The sequence below is a fragment of the Nilaparvata lugens genome, chromosome 13, assembly GCF_014356525.2.
Source record: "Nilaparvata lugens isolate BPH chromosome 13, ASM1435652v1, whole genome shotgun sequence".
Classification (NCBI taxonomy): domain Eukaryota; kingdom Metazoa; phylum Arthropoda; class Insecta; order Hemiptera; family Delphacidae; genus Nilaparvata; species Nilaparvata lugens.
In genome coordinates this window covers 22,336,735-22,355,493 of record NC_052516.1, presented here as the reverse complement: position 1 = coordinate 22,355,493, position 18,759 = coordinate 22,336,735, and the positions used below count along the sequence as shown (strand labels likewise).

The following is an 18,759-nucleotide window of genomic DNA, read 5'->3' as shown; positions in this document are numbered from 1 at the left end:
CACTATGAATACTCTAAAAACTATATGATTTCACCATAGATAAACTATAAGAATTGTAGTTTACTTTCAAGGGACTTTTATTTACAATTTCATTCCGTGGTATTCCACAAAACAGTTTTTATTCTCATTGGAACATAGAGGTACTCCACATCTGCTGCATTTCGAGTGCGGTCGTGATTGAACTCCTTTCAAGCTGCAGTTCTCACACCTTTCCCTGGCCGCACCATATACTGGGAAATGTACACCGACATTTCCCAGGCGAACATCATCAGGAACGGATGGATTTTTCCCTCGCCTCTTTGAAGAAGTTGAATATGCTGCTTCTTGGGACTTCCGTTTCAGAGTCTTTGTCTGCTTCTCTTTCCTGTAGTTCATGAGACCACATGCTACATTTCTCCTATATTGCAGAAGACTGATTTTTTCTTCAAACTGGTTGTGTACCACATAAGAATTCACAAAAGCAATTTCCAGCACCCCCCAAAAAATGCGGTGCCACCATTTTTTGACTTCCTGTCCAATGTATAGGAACTTCTTAGCTGATCCGCATGGTCCACACCCCCATGTACTTATTATAGTCCTTCACTACAACTGGACAATTCACGTCGTGTACTTCCCCTCTTCCATCTTTCCTCCTCACAGTCGTTGACTCGCTTCCGTGGAAATTTGATGAAAAGAAAACAGCCTTCTTATCCATCCATTTGAAGAAACTGATTCCAGTGCAGGTGCTCCGATGATCAAAATCTCCTCTTTTCATTTCTTTGTCTGACATGAAGTTTTTTGGGGTTCCTTGTCTTGTGATTCTGACTGTCCCACAAGCAAGAGTCTTCTCACTTTTCAATTTTTCTAGTAGTTTCACTGAGGTGAAAAAATTGTCAAAATAAACTACTCTGCTCTTACCCCATTCTTTTTTTGTCAGTGACAAGACCACTCGTTCTCCTAACCCAAACCCTTCAAATTCTTCTTCCACCACTTCGTCTCGCCCTTGATAAACAGTGAATCTTTTGATGTACCCTCTTTGATCTGCCAAACACCATAATTTGTATCCACGTTTTATCGGCTTCATTGGGTTGTACTGCTTCATACTGGATCTCCCTTTGAAGCGTATCATTGATTCATCCACAGCCAATTCTCTCGTTCCATGATAAAAGTCATCAAAATTGCTCTCAATTGTATCCAAGAAGGGCCGAACTTTAGCTAGCCGATCTCTACACTCTTTATCGATGGTTGTGTTGTCAACAATATGTAAATTACCAAGGATCAATTCGAATCGGTTTCTAGGCATTGTTTTTTTCACTATCTCCACTCCCAAATCATCACTCCCACTCCAATAGTCCTTCCAACTAGGAAGAACATGGTATCCCATCAAAAAGTTTATTCCAATGAAGGTCAACAGATCTTCTTCTTTCAAATTGAGGACCTTGTTTCTCTGAACAGCAATAAAAGTTTTGAAAAAATAATGAGGTTATGATGTGAAGAATTATGAAATAAAAGAATAATTTGAACTTTAGAGTTTTCTTCTCCATCTGCAAAATACTTTTTTATTAAGTTGTTTTTATAGATTCTAGATTGTCTGTCAACTGTTTTTATCTCATTTTTCCGATTTGTAGGTTAGATTGTACCATCAAGTTGAATGCAAAAGTCAAATATGTTCAACATTACATGAGTCGAGAAAACTTGAAGATTCAAGTTTTGAATCGGCAAAACTTGAATTCAAGAAATCTTAAAGAAGGGTTTACATTGGTTTAGTGCATTCAAGTTTCAATTGTAGTTCCAAGTTTCCTTGAATTCAAGGAAACTTTACTTATGTAAACTCCACTTCAATTTATAAAAATCAATTGACGAACTTATTTAATTTAAATATTGAAGAACTGATTTACAAATAAACAATTTAAAAAAAATCATTCACTGTTTTGGTTTTATTTGCAGGGTCAATCTTGAAGAACAGAAACTACTTCGTGAGCAGCAGGGCGTCGATATTCATTTGAATCTGACAACAAATTCAACATCAGAAGTGACCAAATCGAATAACGGGACGTACATTTATGCTGATGGAGATTACCTACTGAGGACCACTCCATGGTTCGACTTGACTCAGCGGACCTGCATGTATATCTTCACGTTTTTTATCGTGAGTAGATTTTTGTTTATGTTCACTCTCTTTTTCAGGGCTACTTATATTCACATCAAAATTTGAAATCAAAGTACCTTTTATTTTGTTTACTTGAAAATGGCTTTAAAGCTGCAAGTGAATAATGAAAATATAAGGCTTGAAAAAAATGAGACTTGCACAAGTCAAAGAAAAAATCCCTTCCCAGGTGTTGCAACGCACACAGACGTGTGAGATGTCTGTCTGCAAATGTCTGCATGCAAACGTTTGATTTTTCTTAGTACCTAGGTCTGCTTTTGCTTCTGCCTTGGCCTTCAACCACGGAGACATGGGACATAGGCCACTACCTCCGTAAACAAGGCCATAGTGCATTCTGGTGACGTCAGCACAGGTAGGGCTCCTACACCAATAAAAATTTGTTGATTTCAGCTGATCTATAACAGCTAGTATTTTTATTGGTGTAGGAGCCCTACCTGAGTTGACGTTACCATCAACCACCTGTCATGCACTATGGCTTTGTTTACGGAGGTAGTGCATAGGCCCGCCGCAAAGTAGACCACGCTAATCAACGAACAGCAACCCATGCCGTAGGATGTTTTATAAACCAGTGCTATAGAATTATTCATAATCAATCAGCTGACAAGTGGATTATTCATTGCATGTATTATTGTCATTACACAGATTTCTGGAGCAATGGTTTACAAAACATCCCACGGCGTGGATTGCTTCTCGTGGATTAGCGTGGGTCTACTTTGCGGCGGGCCTGGATTCGCTCCAGTTTCTGTTGCATTGTTATTACCTGTTTCCCTCTGTATGTAAGCAGTGCAACACCAACAAACCGAATAGTAATGCTCAGAAAAGATCAAGTATTTCACATCTCGATATTGCATTAATCTTGAGCTCCTGAGTAAGTTTTAACTGTCAGTTCTTATTTGTATTTATAAGACAGTTTTAGATCTATAGTGAGATTCACGTTGAAAAGACAGTGGAAATGATATGATTCCACAGTTGCTAATTTTCTGTGACCACCACTTCTATAGTAGATGGTTGTGATTCAAATTATTCGGTATGCTTGATATAATTATTTATTGTTGATTCTTGTTAACAAGGATCTATTAAATTTTATTCAACATGAAAGTGTATTTTCTCATGATTTGATGATAAATTTTCATATTGGAAACAGATTAAATATTTTGATGGTTCATTATATTTCTTCATAGTCAACAAAGAATATGACAACGGTGCGTAGCTACTAGTAGAAAAGGATAGAGCTATCTGCTTTATTCATTAATTAATTGATATACGATTCATATAATTTAGGTGAAACCTGTTCTCTAATGACAGAAAAGGATAATAAACCAATGCTAATCAGGAGCTGAATTTGTAACGTGAATATCACTATAGTTTATTTTCGAAGATATTAGAATTATTGTTTGTGCTTTTTTTGTCAATTACAGGCAGGTGTTGTTTTGGTGACTCTGATCCGTTCGTTCACGTTTGTGCGCATGTGCGTAAGAGCTTCCATGACTTTGCATGACAACATGTTCAACTCGGTAACTCGCGCTACTATGAAATTCTTCAATACTAATTCATCAGGTATGTATATCTACTCATCTATATAGTATTATGAAGGGAAGAATGGGCTTATACATGGAGGGGATAGGAAATTCACGAATTATTAAATTAAATTCCTAATTTACCGAGGATGGTTAGGGCCTATTTTCAATTCTCCAAGATCTCAGTAGGTCCAGTTTGTCAAGATTTTAATAAAACCCTTGCGGAGCACGGGTACCTGTTAATCCTCAAAAAATTGTAGTAAGTAGTGTAGTATGTATGTATAAATTGTGTAGTATACAAGTTTACGTTTTACTGCTGAAGGGATCAGTATTTATAGATACGGTACCTGTAGTTTGAGAGATTTTTATGGGTTGTAAATAATTTTTCTTGAGTCAATCATTCAGAAAAATCATGCCCTCCAAAAGCAATAATATAGGTATTCTTTCCGAAAGTATTAGAGTGCTCGCATAGTGAGGGAGATCGTGGCAAGTCGCGCCGTAAACCTTTTCCTCGACCTCCACACCATGAGGACGCCCCGTAACACAACATGTATTAGTGTTACATTGCGGTACCTCTATCTCGACCTCGACCTCTAACTCTTCACTATGCAAGCACCCTTATAGTATATAGATAGATACTTATTCTTAAACCCAAATTAGTGTGTCTTTAAAATGAGCAAAAACTGAAACTTAGATTATTCCCAAGTTATAAAACTAGCCTTTCTTGTAATTATCTCTTGGAAATTTATCTGATTGAAATGAAATTTGTTGTTAAATTTCAGGACGTATTCTGAACAGATTCTCAAAAGATATGGGCTCGATTGATGACATGTTACCAGGTGCTATGATTGATTGTCTCCAGGTATGTTATAACATTAAAGCATTTTTCATTACAATAACATTTAAAAAATCTACTTCAAAGTCTACTTAAAACTCAAAAGTCAATGATTCCAATTTTCATTCCAATACTTATGTACTGGAATTGTTGGATTTCAATAGTTAATTTCAATAATCATATCTGCAGTGATTGACTATGAATTAATCTTCCAATATGTTATCTACTTTATATTGGTTTGAAAATGTTTGAATTTTGCAGAAAAAATGTACTACAGAGTTGTGCAGAGTAAACGCATGTTTTTCGAACAGCCAGTACTCGTCAACGGGAGAGGGTATTGCCCTGGAACGAATGTTGGCAGACGACCCATACTATGCCATTTCAGTTGCTATGAGCGTTGGAACGTACAACATCGTGTGTTCGCTGTTAAGCTGTTTTTTTTAGAAACAATGAATCTGAAACAGGGCAACGCTTTTTCGTCAATATTTTAGTGTTGAGGGTCGAGGTGCAATGTCCGATCTAAATACTGTACTCCGATGGGTTGCAGCGATTAGGAGTACTAGTTCTGTGATGAAAAAGAAACCAACTTGTCTTCTCCGTTCCCCGGAAAGTGTAGACCGAGTCAGAACGGCAGTTGTTACTAGTCCTAGACGATCGACTCGACGACACTGACTCGGTCTACATTTTCAGGAGTACGAACTGAACGGGAAAGACCAGGTGGTTTCTTTTTCATCACAGAACTAGTACTCCTAAACGCTGCAACCCATCGGAGTACAGTATTTCGATCGGGCATTGCACCTCGACGCCCAACTCTAAAATATTGACGAAAAAGCGTTGCACTGTGACTACAGATTCATTGTTTCTAAAAAAAACTGCTCAACAGTGAACACACGATGTTGTACGTTCCAACGCTCATAGCAACTGAAATGGCATAGTATGGGTCGTCTGCCTACATTCGTTCCAGGGCAATACCCTCTCCCGTTGACGAGTACTGGCTGTTCGAAAAACATGTGTTTCCTCTGCACAACTCGGTATAACGGGTTGTGTTAAACCGAAGTTTCAATGTGTTGTCTATTTCCAATAGTTTTGACGCTAGACGTTTTGAACTTCCATATTTCCAGTGATGTATTGACTCTTTTGTCTATTTCAGATTGGCTTGACGATAGTGGGTATTATAACAGTGGTGGCGCTTGTCAACTATTTGCTGTTGATACCCACGTTTGTGATTGCCATCATATTCTACTATTTAAGACGTTTCTATCTGGCAACGTCCCGTAGTATCAAGAGGCTTGAGGGAGTCAGTAAGCATATATTCATTCATTCATTAATTTAAATGATTTATTTATTCATTTATCAATTCATCCATTCATTTATTCATTCGTTTATTCATATTCAAATTTATTTATTGAAATACATAAAATACATTCACAGAGATTTTGAACCCATCTGATAGTGGTTGGTATACAAGCTCATTTAAAATTAAATTTGAAAGTAACATTAAATTGAACAAAAGTTGATTATTTATTCATTAATCATGCACAAATCATATAAATGATTGGGAAAGATACAACAGGCTCATCAGCCTAAAACAGTTCCTTCCCCAAATTTTGATAAGAAATAGTTTCAAAAAGTAGGCTATGTTCCTTCACTTTGTTAATTTGATATGATTTTTATTTGGAAAATGAATAATCAAAAAAATTACTAAATCAGATGGATTGAAAACCGAATAATATTTAAATTTCTCTCTCAATTATGACTGAAAACTTGAAATTATTTGGTTTTATGGGAAATTTTCAAACTAGAAAACTATACGTTCAAACTTGTTCATGAATTTAGTCTAATTTAAAATGTTTGTAGGTTCATTAATAACTAAGTTATTGACTTCCTTCAAACCAAAAGTAACCAGGAAAATACAGGCATAAGATATTAAATAAAAAATCAGAAGTACACAGATATAGAGCTAATAAGAGTTTGCAGAAATTTAACCATTCAAATATGGCAACTCTTTTACTAGAGGAGGTGTAACATTCTCTATTCCCTACTAACCTACTCTACCTACTAAATGATGCATTCAATATTCAGCTAGGTACCTCCTATTGGTTGAATGGGAAGAAGCATTGAAGCTATTTACAAGAAATGCTAACAATCTAATTTGTATCTCACTAAAGAGTAAAATTGAGACTAAGAGTAAATTTGAAAATATCGAAATTCATTCTGTTCTTATTTTGACGTCTCAGTTACCACTTTCCATTTTATTTGCTTGATATTTTCTGCCTTCTCTATTAAGATATTATTTTATGGAATTTGTAATATTTTTCAGCTCGTAGTCCTGTATTTTCGCATTTGACTGCTTCCCTGCAAGGACTGTCTACTATAAGAGCGTTCAATGCTCAGGATAAACTAAGAGAGGAGTTCGATAATCATCAGGTAAGTGATTGCAGCAATAGAATGTATGAGTTCTAGATTTTATTATTCAATTCATTTCATTTCTTCAATTCTAACAATTCAATTTTTAATTATTCAATTAATTTCTTTTTTTCAATTTAATGATAGTTCTATAAATTTTCTGATTCTATTTCAAGTAGTTATCTCTGATCCATCGCAAAATTAAATATTATGTAGATAATTTTTAAAATTTTCCACCTTCTTAATAATTGTTCTTCAAATAAAACGAATTGACAATTAAAACACTATTTTTATTTTTTTTCGGGTCTACTAAATTTACCTACATATTCTTCTCCTTTTTGAAACAATTTCAAATTAGCTGTTCAGTGAATAAAATTAATCATTCAATTTTTATACTAATTTGATAATTACTATTTCATCAATATTCTAGAATTCAATATGTATCAATAAATAAAATGAAAAAACACAATGTTTCACATTGTTATAATTAGTTTATAATAAAAACACTTCAAATTGATAAAACAATATAAAAAAATCTTGAAGCACCCTTTATTTTAAAAAAACTTTAAAATAGTTAACAACTTAAAATTGTAGTTAAACTACAAGTAGTTCAACTTTAAAATAGTTTAACAACTTAAAGTATTTAAAAATAAAGGTTGCTTTAAGATTTTATTATATTGTTTTATTAGTTTATAAATTTACATAATTAAATAAAACATTTAATTGAATATTGTAATTAAATATTTTATTTAATTAGTTATAATTGTTATTAATTCTTAGAACATCATGTCTTACTCAGAATAACTTTCACAACAATTTCACTGTTTCGAATAAATTATTTTATGGTTTCAGTAATTATTTTGAAATGTTTCAGGATTTGCATTCGTCAGCTTGGTACATGTTCGTAGCAACAAGTCGCGCCTTTGGATTCTGTTTGGACCTTTTCTGTGTTATCTACATTAGTTTGGTGACTTTGAGCTTTCTCCTACTGGGAACTGGTAAGTTTGATATGTCATTTTCAATTTTATAACTTGATAATTATTATTGTTTTAGTGGTGTCGAATAATATTATAATAGTTGTCTATTTTGATTTGTTTTGAATTACATTTTATAACTTTATAACTATTGTGTTGGTGCTGGATAATAATAAAAATAACTTTCATTCACTTTGAAAATAATGACTACAATCATTTGAATAGCAGCTCTCATTTTTATACTAGGCCACAGCGGCCAGCCAGTCTACAGATAGAAATTGTATTTAGGAGGTACCGGGTTCGATTCCCAGGCTGGCAAATAGTTTTTGGATAGTAGCTCTCATCGAATTTCCATCTAGCTGTTAGATAGCTGCTATTTTCCCTGTTTTCAATGTTTGCAGTAGTAGACGTCTTCGGGGTGGTTTACTGCATTCAACTTTGGATTTTCGTTCAATAATTCATTTAATAATACAATTACTTAATAATACTTGATAATTCACTTAATAATACAATTACAACAATTACAAATCATTTATCAATGACTGAGAGAGAGATTGATTGATTGATTGAGTACTTTATTTATGTAGATTACAATATATACTGGCTTATACACTTATATACAATAGCTTACAATACAGCAAAGTTATAGATGAATTTGCATAATATAGACTAAGAAAATAACTATTGAACTGTATATAATAAAAAGCAATTTGTAATATAATAACTATAGATAATAATCATATTGTTATGCATCTACATAAATTGGCGGAGCTTTGGACATATCAATGTCCATTCTTTGGGAAGAATATTAAAAATATCCTCCCCACTAACTCTCTACCAAAACGTTAATTTCGTTATTTAAACTAAGGATTTATTTATTAATGGAAATATTGTAAAAGTTTTAATCAATATGAATATTGAAGAGAAAAAAAAACAGAAAATTGATAAAGTAAAATAATTATATAGGTAGATAAGATCAAATAATTGATTAATAAAATGAAGTAGGCTGAAAGTAGATCAGGGTTATCAAATTTCAGTAATATACAGCAGTATGCAGTGGATAATATTGAAATAACATGAGTTTATATAATATATATATATATATATATATATATATATATATATATAATTCGTTCTATAACATGGTTTAAAGGTTTATATTGGTGGAATGGGTGAGGGATGGTTGTCATGTGATCGTTCTAGGGCCGGACAGTTTCAGTCATTTGTTCCAAAATATGTTTTTTTAAAGTCAGGTTGAAGCTCGCTCGGCTCTCGATAGACCTGATAGAAACAGGAAGTGTGTTCCATGCACGACAGGCACTGACTAAGAAGGATTTTGTGAAAATAGTAGTTCGATGATTGGGTATCCTTAAAGTACTTTCTCCGGTTCTAGTATGTGAAGCATCTATCCTCCTACCTTCAGAGACAAATTTGAAATCATCTTTAAAATAGTTCGGATTACCGTATTTCAAGATATCTCTAACAAGCTTGACTATTCGAAAAAGCCTCTGATCGGGAAGCTTCAATGTTGAACTAGCAATGTGGGCTGGGGTGATATGATCATGGCGTTGGAGAGAGTAGACGAAACGTAGACAATAATTTTGGCAACGCTGTAGTTTATCATTCAGAGTGACTTGCATATCATTAAGAACAGAATTACAATACATTAAATGTGGGAAGATGAGAGATTGAACCAATAATAATTTAATGTTTCTAGGGAGGATATCGTGCATTTTCTTCAATGCATGCATGGCAGAGAATACCTTTTTACAAGTTTTGTTCACTTGTTCTGACCAGTCAAGAGTATTATTCATAATAATGCCTAAATTTTCAACTGAGCTACAGTAAGGAATGTCATTACCGTCTACACTAATTTTGTGAATCGATTCAAGGTCAATATTGTTTATAAGACGAGAATATCCAATTATAATGGGTTGTGTTTTGATGGGATTAAGCTTAAGGCCATTTTTCTTTGTCCATTCCACTATCGAATTGATATCCTGATTCATTATTCCAACTGTTTCATTAATTTTTGTTATGGGACAACTTAAATAGATTTGAAGGTCGTCTGCATAAGTATGGAAACTGGAGAATTTGATAATGGAAGAAAGGTCATTAGCATACAAAGTGAAGAGGAGAGGGCCTAAAATTGAACCTTGTGGTACTCCATGCATAACGTTTTTCCAAGTTGACTTTTTGTCACCGACAGATACACATTGTTTCCTACCTAATAGATAGGATTCAAACCAAACTAACGAGTTGTGACTGAAACCAAGAATAGCCAACTTATTCAGAAGGACTGTATGATCAACAGTATCGAATGCTTTGGAAAAATCAAATAGGGTGAGGATGGTGCATTTTCTTTGGTCCATAGCTAACCTTATATCATCAGTGACACGAAGCAGAGCTGTCTCAGTTGAATGGAATTTTCTAAAGCCTGATTGAAAGTTATGAAGCTAACTATTGTTGTCTAGAAATTTTACAACTTGAGCATGAATGAGTCTTTCTAGCACTTTGGACAATGCAGGTAAAATACTGATTGGTCTAAAATCCTCAACTTTATTGGGTGATGGAACTTTATTTAGAGGGCGAACCAGAGCAAACTTCCAGTTTTCAGGGAAAATGCCTTCTTCAAGTGACTTGTTGAAAATGTATGTAATGGTTGGTAAAACAGCAAATAACATCTTCTTGATAAATTTAATAGGAATTTTGTCTACACCCGTAGCATTACTATGAATACGTTGAATTGCTCTGAAAGTGTCTTCTTCTGAGATTGGATGGAAATGAAATTGATCAGTGATTGGTAAATCTAAGTTTGTAACCTGCTCTTCAAGATCATCTATATGATTAGCAATGACAACTTCGTCGCGTTGGTTAGAGTGTGAAACGAAATGGTCATTTATATTATTCAATGGTAAGTCAATTTGTGGATTCGATTTCTGTTTGCCAAGCCCGAATTCTTTTATTCCTTGCCAAAGTGATTTAGAGTCTTGTCTATTGTTTGTCATAAACGAATTCAAGTACCTAATCTTTGAGTTCCGTAATTCCTGTTTAACCCTATTTCTAAGGCTCCTATACTCTATCAAACTGTCCTAGTCAAATGTCTTTTTAAATTTTCTATTTGCTTTGTCTCTACGTCCCATCATCTTAAGTATGTCTTCAGTCATCCACGGTACTCGTCGTTTTCTATTAATCCTCCTTGTCACATAGGGTGCATGTTTGTCATACACAGAGAGAGAGAGAGAGAGAGAGAGAGGAGAGAGAGAGAGAGAGAGAGAGAGAGAGTGAGAGAGAGAGAGGATCTCCTCTTCCAAATTTTGTAAACAGTAACATTTCCAAAAGATATAGGTTGCATTCCACTTTCAAGGATTTCATCAAAAACTATAATTATTTATCGATTAGCATTTGAATAAATGCAATCTCTAATCAATTTACATCTATAGATTTGTATTGCAATCATGGATTTCTCATGTCACGAGTAGTATACGATTATAATAAGCAACTCAAAATTAATACTCCATGTTTCTTGTTTCATCTTCGAAGCAAAATCTTCAACTTTCTTGAAGATGTATTAAACTCTGAAAACCCTTCTTATGGAGATTTAAGAAGTAGGTCTATTTTTGTTTATGTTAAGAATTTCTTTATAATTTGCAAACTCACTTTGTAAAACTGTATGCACATTTGATCTTTCACTTTTTTACCAACATGAAGTCATTAGAGCGCTTTTGAGTTCCATTTAACTTATCTCCAACAGTAATTATTGGTTTGCTGCTTAGTAAAAATCAGCGTAAATGAAAGCGTAGGTTTCCATTATGTGAACATGAAGTTCGTTAGGTTTGTTCATCTAAGATGTACTGATTATTGAAAATTGTGTATATTTCATATTGCTTTATTGTCTTCTCATCCAAAGTGCTTCAATTTTTATTTATTGTGACAGAACTGTCAGAAAGATATTAATAGATCGATTATTTCATTCAATATACAACAACATATTTTGGAATCCCCCTACTGGACTATCCATCAGAATTAGGTTTTTAATGAGGTTATTTATATTGAAATCGTTTCGTTTTTTCAGAGACTTTTGGTGGAAACGTGGGTCTGGCTATTACACAATCAGTGGCCCTAACTGGAATGTTCCAATGGGGAATGCGACAATCGGCCGAATTGGAAAACCAGATGACTTCTGTCGAGAGAGTGCTCGAGTATACCAACCTGGACAGCGAGCCTCCTCTCGAGTCTCCTCCAGGTTTGTTGATTGATTTTCGAAAAAAAATGTCCACTTCCAGCATATTTTCATGGTTTATTTCACAGTTTATAAAGACTGTGCAAAGGCTGAAAAAACTTTTTTCTAGTGACATTTTTTAAAGTTTTTCGATTTGTATACAATCAAGCTATCAAAATGGAAAAGTTTTCTCAAGAATTTTTTTTCTCCGATCATTAATTTTTGAGATATGAGCGCATAAAGTTAAAATTTTCGGGACAGGTCATTTCAAATTCGGTAAGAAATAAATCCATGAAATTTTTAGGATAGAATTTCCATTGTGTTGTTGATCAAATAAAACAAAAATTTTCTGAGAATATCAATTTTTGAGAAAGTTATTCAATTTACCAAAAATGACCAAAAATAACTCAACTAAAAGTTTACTGTTGTCAATATTTGCAGTAGCAAAAGTCTTCGGGGTGAATTACAGCATTTAATTTGGATCTTCGTCTGATAATAATAATCAACTAATTGTTATTTTTGGTAAATTGAATAACTTTCTCGAATATGTATATTTCCAGAAAATGTTTATTTAATTCAATCAACATTACCATGAATAATTTATCCTCAAAATTTCATGGATTTATGTTTTACCAAATTTGAAATTACCTGTCCCAAAAATTTAAATTGTATGCGCTCATGTCTCAAAAAGTAATGATCAGAGAAAATTTTTTTCCTGAGAAAACTTATTTATTTTTGATAGCTTGATAGTATAAAAATCGAAAAACTTTTTAAAATGTCACCAGTAAAAAGTTTTTTTTCAGCCTTTGCACAACCTTAAACTAATGAAATAGCCTACCTTAATCATAACTCTGACGTTAGATAATGTTTTTGAATTATTTTCATTTATATAACTTGAGTTAGAAGCTAATATTTTATAATGTATTTTAGTTAATTATTTTGTTCAAAATTATTGTAATGATTTGTTTTAAGAATAGTTCATTCATTTTGTTTGTAAAGTGTCAGTGTTATGAATAAATTTCAATATTTCATAGTTAACTCCAGTTTGATTCATAGTTGTCTCCAACCTAATCCAAAAGAATTATGAAAGATTTAACAAGTTTTTATCAAGTGTTCATTGTTTAGTTCATAGTTTGACTGAAGCTATCAATTTTTGTTAACAGAAAAGAAGCCACCTCCAACGTGGCCAAGCGAAGGAAAAATCGAGTTTTCGAAAGTTTATCTGAGTTATGTGGATGAAGAGCCACCGGTGCTCAAAAACCTCAACTTTGTCATCAAAGCTGGAGATAAGGCAAGTATAAAATATCTAGTATCCTATTATATTAAGCGAGCAATTTCTGTATATATTTATATGTTTGGTCATTTATATGGCTATTTATTATTATTATTATTGGCACTACAGCCCATGTAGAGCCTTAGCCTTCACAACCACATCCTTCCACCCCTCTCGACATTCTGCTGTTCTTCTCCATCTTCTTACACCCAGTCTTCGCAAATCCTCTTCCACATCGTCAACCCACCGCTTTCTTGGTCTTCCTTGTAATCTTCTTCCTCCGGGTTTGCCTTCCAGCACCATTCTTGGCACCCTCCCTTCCGGCATTCTGCACACATGACCAGCCCATCTCAGCCTCATACTTTTCACAACAGATAAAATACTGGTCTCTTCGAACAATCTTCCTAGTTCCTCGTTTGTTCTCATCCTCCATATTTCATTTTCCTTGATTGCTCCAAAAATTCTTCTTAAAATCTTTCTTTCCCATCTCTGAAGCAGACCTTCTTCTCGTGTAGTCAATGTCCAAGCTTCGGCCCCATATGTCACTATTGGTCTTAAAACTGTTGTGTAAATTTTTATTTTGCCTTTTTTTGACACATTTTTGGACTTCAGGATATTCTGCAGGGCGAAATACACCCTATTTCCGGACATTATCCTAGCATCCACTTCTTCTGCTACATTATTCTCTTCCGTTATTAGGGTGCCCAAATACTTGAATGATTTCACTTTCTCAAAGGTTCTACCTGATAACTGTATCTGTGTTCCATCATTCACTGGCCTCCTGGACATAACCATCACTTTAGTTTTCTGCATATTAATTTCCAGGATATGGCTATTTGGTTATATATTTATGGACCAACGGACCTCGAAAACGGCTCTAACGATGTTCACGAAATTTGGAACATTTTGGATTGCACCAGGTCTCATTCCTGGAAAAACTCGCTGAAGGACATGGAAAGGATAATAATTATTCATCCTTGGAAAAACACATGATAATTTCGTCGTCTGTTGATAACGGAAGATACAAGAGCCTGTGTGGGAGAGAGATAGAATTATGTTCTGCTGTTGAACTATTGCAATCAATTATCTTATCAGCTTATCTCACGAGAAATATTATCTAAAAATTCTAATCGACGTGATCAAAATATCTAATTTGTTGACATGACCAACGATAATAGTAGTTCTGCGAACAGTAGATCTTGCTCATGAATACAACTTTCAATCTAATGAGAAGGGCCAGTAAGTACAGTATATTGTGAAGATTTAGCCATGTCATCTATTATTTTCCCCATTGAAAGTGCTAGAGACACTGTTTGCAGGGACACCGGACTTATCAAGGAGGTACCTTTATATCGTATCCATATTCTCAATATAAACAAACATATATTACAACTTTTCTAATAATTAATTATAAGAAATCGGTCAACTGACGGAAAAATTGAATATGCAGTAGGCAATTTAGATGATGAATCGTCTCACAGACGATGGTGAGATGGAAAATGATTCTAAATAAGATGGGTTTGTTGGTGACAATGACAGGAGGCTGCTAATGATGTTTATCATGAAAAGTGGATTCAATGTTATGGCTTGTTAAGCCTATGCAGAATGCTCACAAATCGGTTTCCGATCTCATACCAAAAGGAAAACAAAAGACTTGACACTGTAGAGCGACACAAAAATGCACAAAAAAATGCATACAATACAATAATTATTGTACCTGATAAACTGAAAATTCAGTTAAAAAATAACTAAAATAATAACTGATAGTTATGAATAAAAGAAGTTGGAGATTGAAGAAATGTTAAATATTGTCCACAAATAAAATAGTTGAGTTATCTGTAATATAGATAATAATAGTTATTTATGTATTGATATTAAAGATTTTTTTCAAATAATTTATCCAATCAATTTGATAAATCAATTTAATAATAATAAGATGATTCAATTTAATTATTCTATATAGTCATAATGATAATTTTATAATGATATATTATTAGAATAAGATAAAACAATTAGTATCTTCTGCAAAAAAACTGGTCGGAACGAGATTTGAACCTGGGTCCCACAGTGTGATTAATTACGCTCTAACCGCCTTGGACACCATACCCTGGTTACAGCGGATGCGAAAAAGTAGGAACATGAATTGCTGTATCTTCAAAGATACGAAAAAGTAACTTTTGAGGTTAAACTACGGTTTTTTAAATATTACAAAAAAACCGGAGGTCTTACCAAAAATCGTTACACATACGTTTCTGCGCCTTATTTCAAAGAACTTGCATACCAAATTTCATCCAAATCGGACAATAACTGCGACTGTAACTGCGGTACAAACAAACAAACTAACAGACAAAAGCCGATCGAGTCGAAACTAAGACCTCAGCTTCGCTTCGGTCAACTATTTTATTCAAGATCCATTTTTTTTCATTTATATTAACAAATATTGTAGCAAACGTAGTAAATCATTCTAAATTAAAGTATATATAACATTTCAAAGTTAATCATTATTTTACAGTTTTAAGTGTTTAGTGAGTGTTATTTTGTTATTCAATTTGGTTTGTAAACAATCTAAATTCAAACTTTCGGTTTTCATTTTTATGTTTGGACTAAAAATTGGACCTGAATTTAAGTGCATGGAACATAACCTACTTTTTGGTTGGACTATTTTTTGACCGAGCAAAGTGAGGTCTAAGATTCAAGTCGACGGTTTGGCATTTTTCTTAATGTTTAAATGTTTTTATGTTGTGCAATTACGGCGAATCGCGGTAATAGATTTTCATGAAATTTGACAGGTATGTTCCTTTTTAAATTGCGCGTCGACGTATAAACAAGGTTTTTTGAAATTTTGCATTTCAAGGATAATATAAAAGGAAAAGGAGCCGCCTTCATACGCCAATATTAGAGTAAAAATCAGACTATAGAATTATTCATCATAAATCAGCTGTCTAGTGGAATTTAATACTACCCGTTCAAAAACATCGAACATCTTGAAAATGTATCTTTCCATCAACGTTGTAGACAGTGTTGCAGCCAGTCCTGATAACAGCGCTTACACTCACATTCCGGTACGATAGGACAGAAAGCTCTATGGTTATTTAGGATTTTTCTAGACATTTAAATTAATAAAATTATTTACTAATTTTTGAAAAAACAACAACAGGTCAATGTAACTCACTGAGCGCGAGGTCTACTGTTCACAGAACTACTAGTAGTTTATAAATAAAAATTCGGGAAAGAAACAGTTTTAGGCTGTGCCTGTTGTTAGTCCTTCCTCAATCATTCTAAAGACTTATATTCTGTTTATCAATAAATAAATATAAACTATGCTTCTATGCTTATATACTCCGTAGCGAAGCTCGGTGCCCCGATATTAATTATGTATTATCCTCTCAATTATGTACACAAATCCTGAGGCTCATGTAAGCATAAATCTTTGAAAGAAAAATACGCACCAATTCAAACAGCTGTATAGTATTCATTTTAAAGATAATCTTAAAATTGATTGGCAGTGAATTGTTTGATATTTTTTATATATACTTAGAACTATATTATTCATTATGATGAAAATTAAGTTTTGATGTTGGTAGCCTCGTAAGTTTATTCAGTAACCTCTCAATAAACTGTATGAAAGTAAACAAAATGTAATGTCAAATTTAAAATAATTTTATTTTTGAGCAATGAATACTACTTTGTATTTCTTTGTACAAGTTTTACTAGTGTTCTTGACATTTTTATCACTAGGCACAACTTACTCTTTTGGAAACCCATCAAAATCCAAAAATATATTTCGCAACTTTTTGAGCTTTAAGGAAGTTAGTGGTCAAGGTTTTGAAAAAAGTACTCCTAACCAAACTTTTATTGCTGGGAAATTGGGTGGTGAAAATAATAACAGAGAATGGGTTGAAAATAAAAGTGAAAGTAAGAAAAATAACGGTGATAAAATAATTGAAAATAACAGCAACACTTACAAAAATAACAGTGATAAGTTTGATAACAACTTTGAAAGTGATAGAGGAAATTTAAAAAATATCGGAGATAACATTGAAAGGATTGAAAATAATTATGAAAACTCTAGAAATAACAGTGAGATATTTGAAAACAACAAAAGTTTCAAAAATAATAGTGACCTGATTAAATATAACATTGACAACGGTGTAGAAGTTATTTTGAGGAAAAATTTAGAGATACCAATTCAGAATGCTTCAAAGTATTACTATTTGTTTGATAAGGAAGGATTAGGTGGGATACATCGTTCAATATCGCAATTATTTCCTCCAAAATCTCGTCGCTTACAAGTTTCTGGGAGATCTAAAAATCATCAAAATATTCAAGAAAACGTTGGAAAAATGTGTGAAACAATGGAAGAGTCTGAAAAAGAATCCAATGATACTTCTGAGCCCTCTCTGCAAATAAATATTGTTTCGCCTGTGATTTTAGTGAATGTCAATGAGTCGAAATCGATAAATTTCTCGGATATGTCGAAGAAAGGTGCAAATGATTGTGGAGGTGATAGGTGGAAGAATTACAAAGCGTTTCCGAAATATTTATATGCATGACTCTGGTTTAATTTAGGTGGAAGAGTTGAAAATTGTTATCGAAATATTTATATATGCTCGATTTGTGTTATATTGTAGATGTTTAGTGTGGACCAAGAAGTGATGAAATATTGTTGAGAAGAAATAATTGAGAAAGAATTGAATTTTCGGGCAAATTCAATTATTGTAATTTGAAATCTTCAGTTACCAATTCAATGTTTATAAAAAAGTTAAAAATTGAATTTTGTATTTTTTTCTCGTATACTTTATTTGTTTTATTTTGAAACTGGATCTAATTAAGATCGTATAGTTGAAATAGTTATGCAAAACGTTATTTAAGCAAAACAAAGATTTTTCGGAAAACCCGAAGTTTTTGCAAATTATTGTAAAAACGGTTTTGTTGTTTTGTAAAAACGGGTTTGGAATATTGTTTTAGGCTTAAGCCTATGGTACCGTTCTGGAAGTTGTGTGAAGCTAAATGATTATATTCCACATCTAATATCAAGAAGTTCTTATCAATATGGATATCTTTCATAATGTTATTATTTAAATTAGAAGTATCATTATTCATAATGTTAGAAATTTTTACATCAACTTCACAACAACACAGAAAGACTACTTAGAATTAATCATTAATATTAAACGAACTGCAAATATTGACAACACGGCTGGAAATTCGATGAAAGCTACTATCCAAAAATTAGGAGGTACCGGGTTCGATTCCCGGGCTGGCAAATAATTTTTGGATAGTATCTTTCATTGAATTTCCAACCCTGTTGTCAATATTTGCAGTAGCAGAAGTCTCCGGGGTGATTTACAGCATTTAATTTGGATTTTTGTTTAATAATAATTAT

At 33.2% G+C, this 18,759-nt stretch overlaps 1 protein-coding gene across 1 annotated transcript in view; it reads left to right on the top strand.

Annotated features, from left to right (window-relative positions):
• Positions 1 to 18,759, top strand: part of LOC111051976 (probable multidrug resistance-associated protein lethal(2)03659) — a 71,684-nt gene that overhangs the window by 42,309 nt on the left and 10,616 nt on the right. The window contains exons 17-24 of the mRNA XM_039440090.1: positions 1,927 to 2,128; positions 3,565 to 3,703; positions 4,446 to 4,525; positions 5,649 to 5,799; positions 6,819 to 6,925; positions 7,779 to 7,902; positions 11,954 to 12,124; positions 13,264 to 13,391. Coding sequence (XP_039296024.1) covers positions 1,927 to 2,128; positions 3,565 to 3,703; positions 4,446 to 4,525; positions 5,649 to 5,799; positions 6,819 to 6,925; positions 7,779 to 7,902; positions 11,954 to 12,124; positions 13,264 to 13,391 — 1,102 coding nt within the window. The remainder of the gene's footprint in view (positions 1 to 1,926; positions 2,129 to 3,564; positions 3,704 to 4,445; positions 4,526 to 5,648; positions 5,800 to 6,818; positions 6,926 to 7,778; positions 7,903 to 11,953; positions 12,125 to 13,263; positions 13,392 to 18,759) is intronic.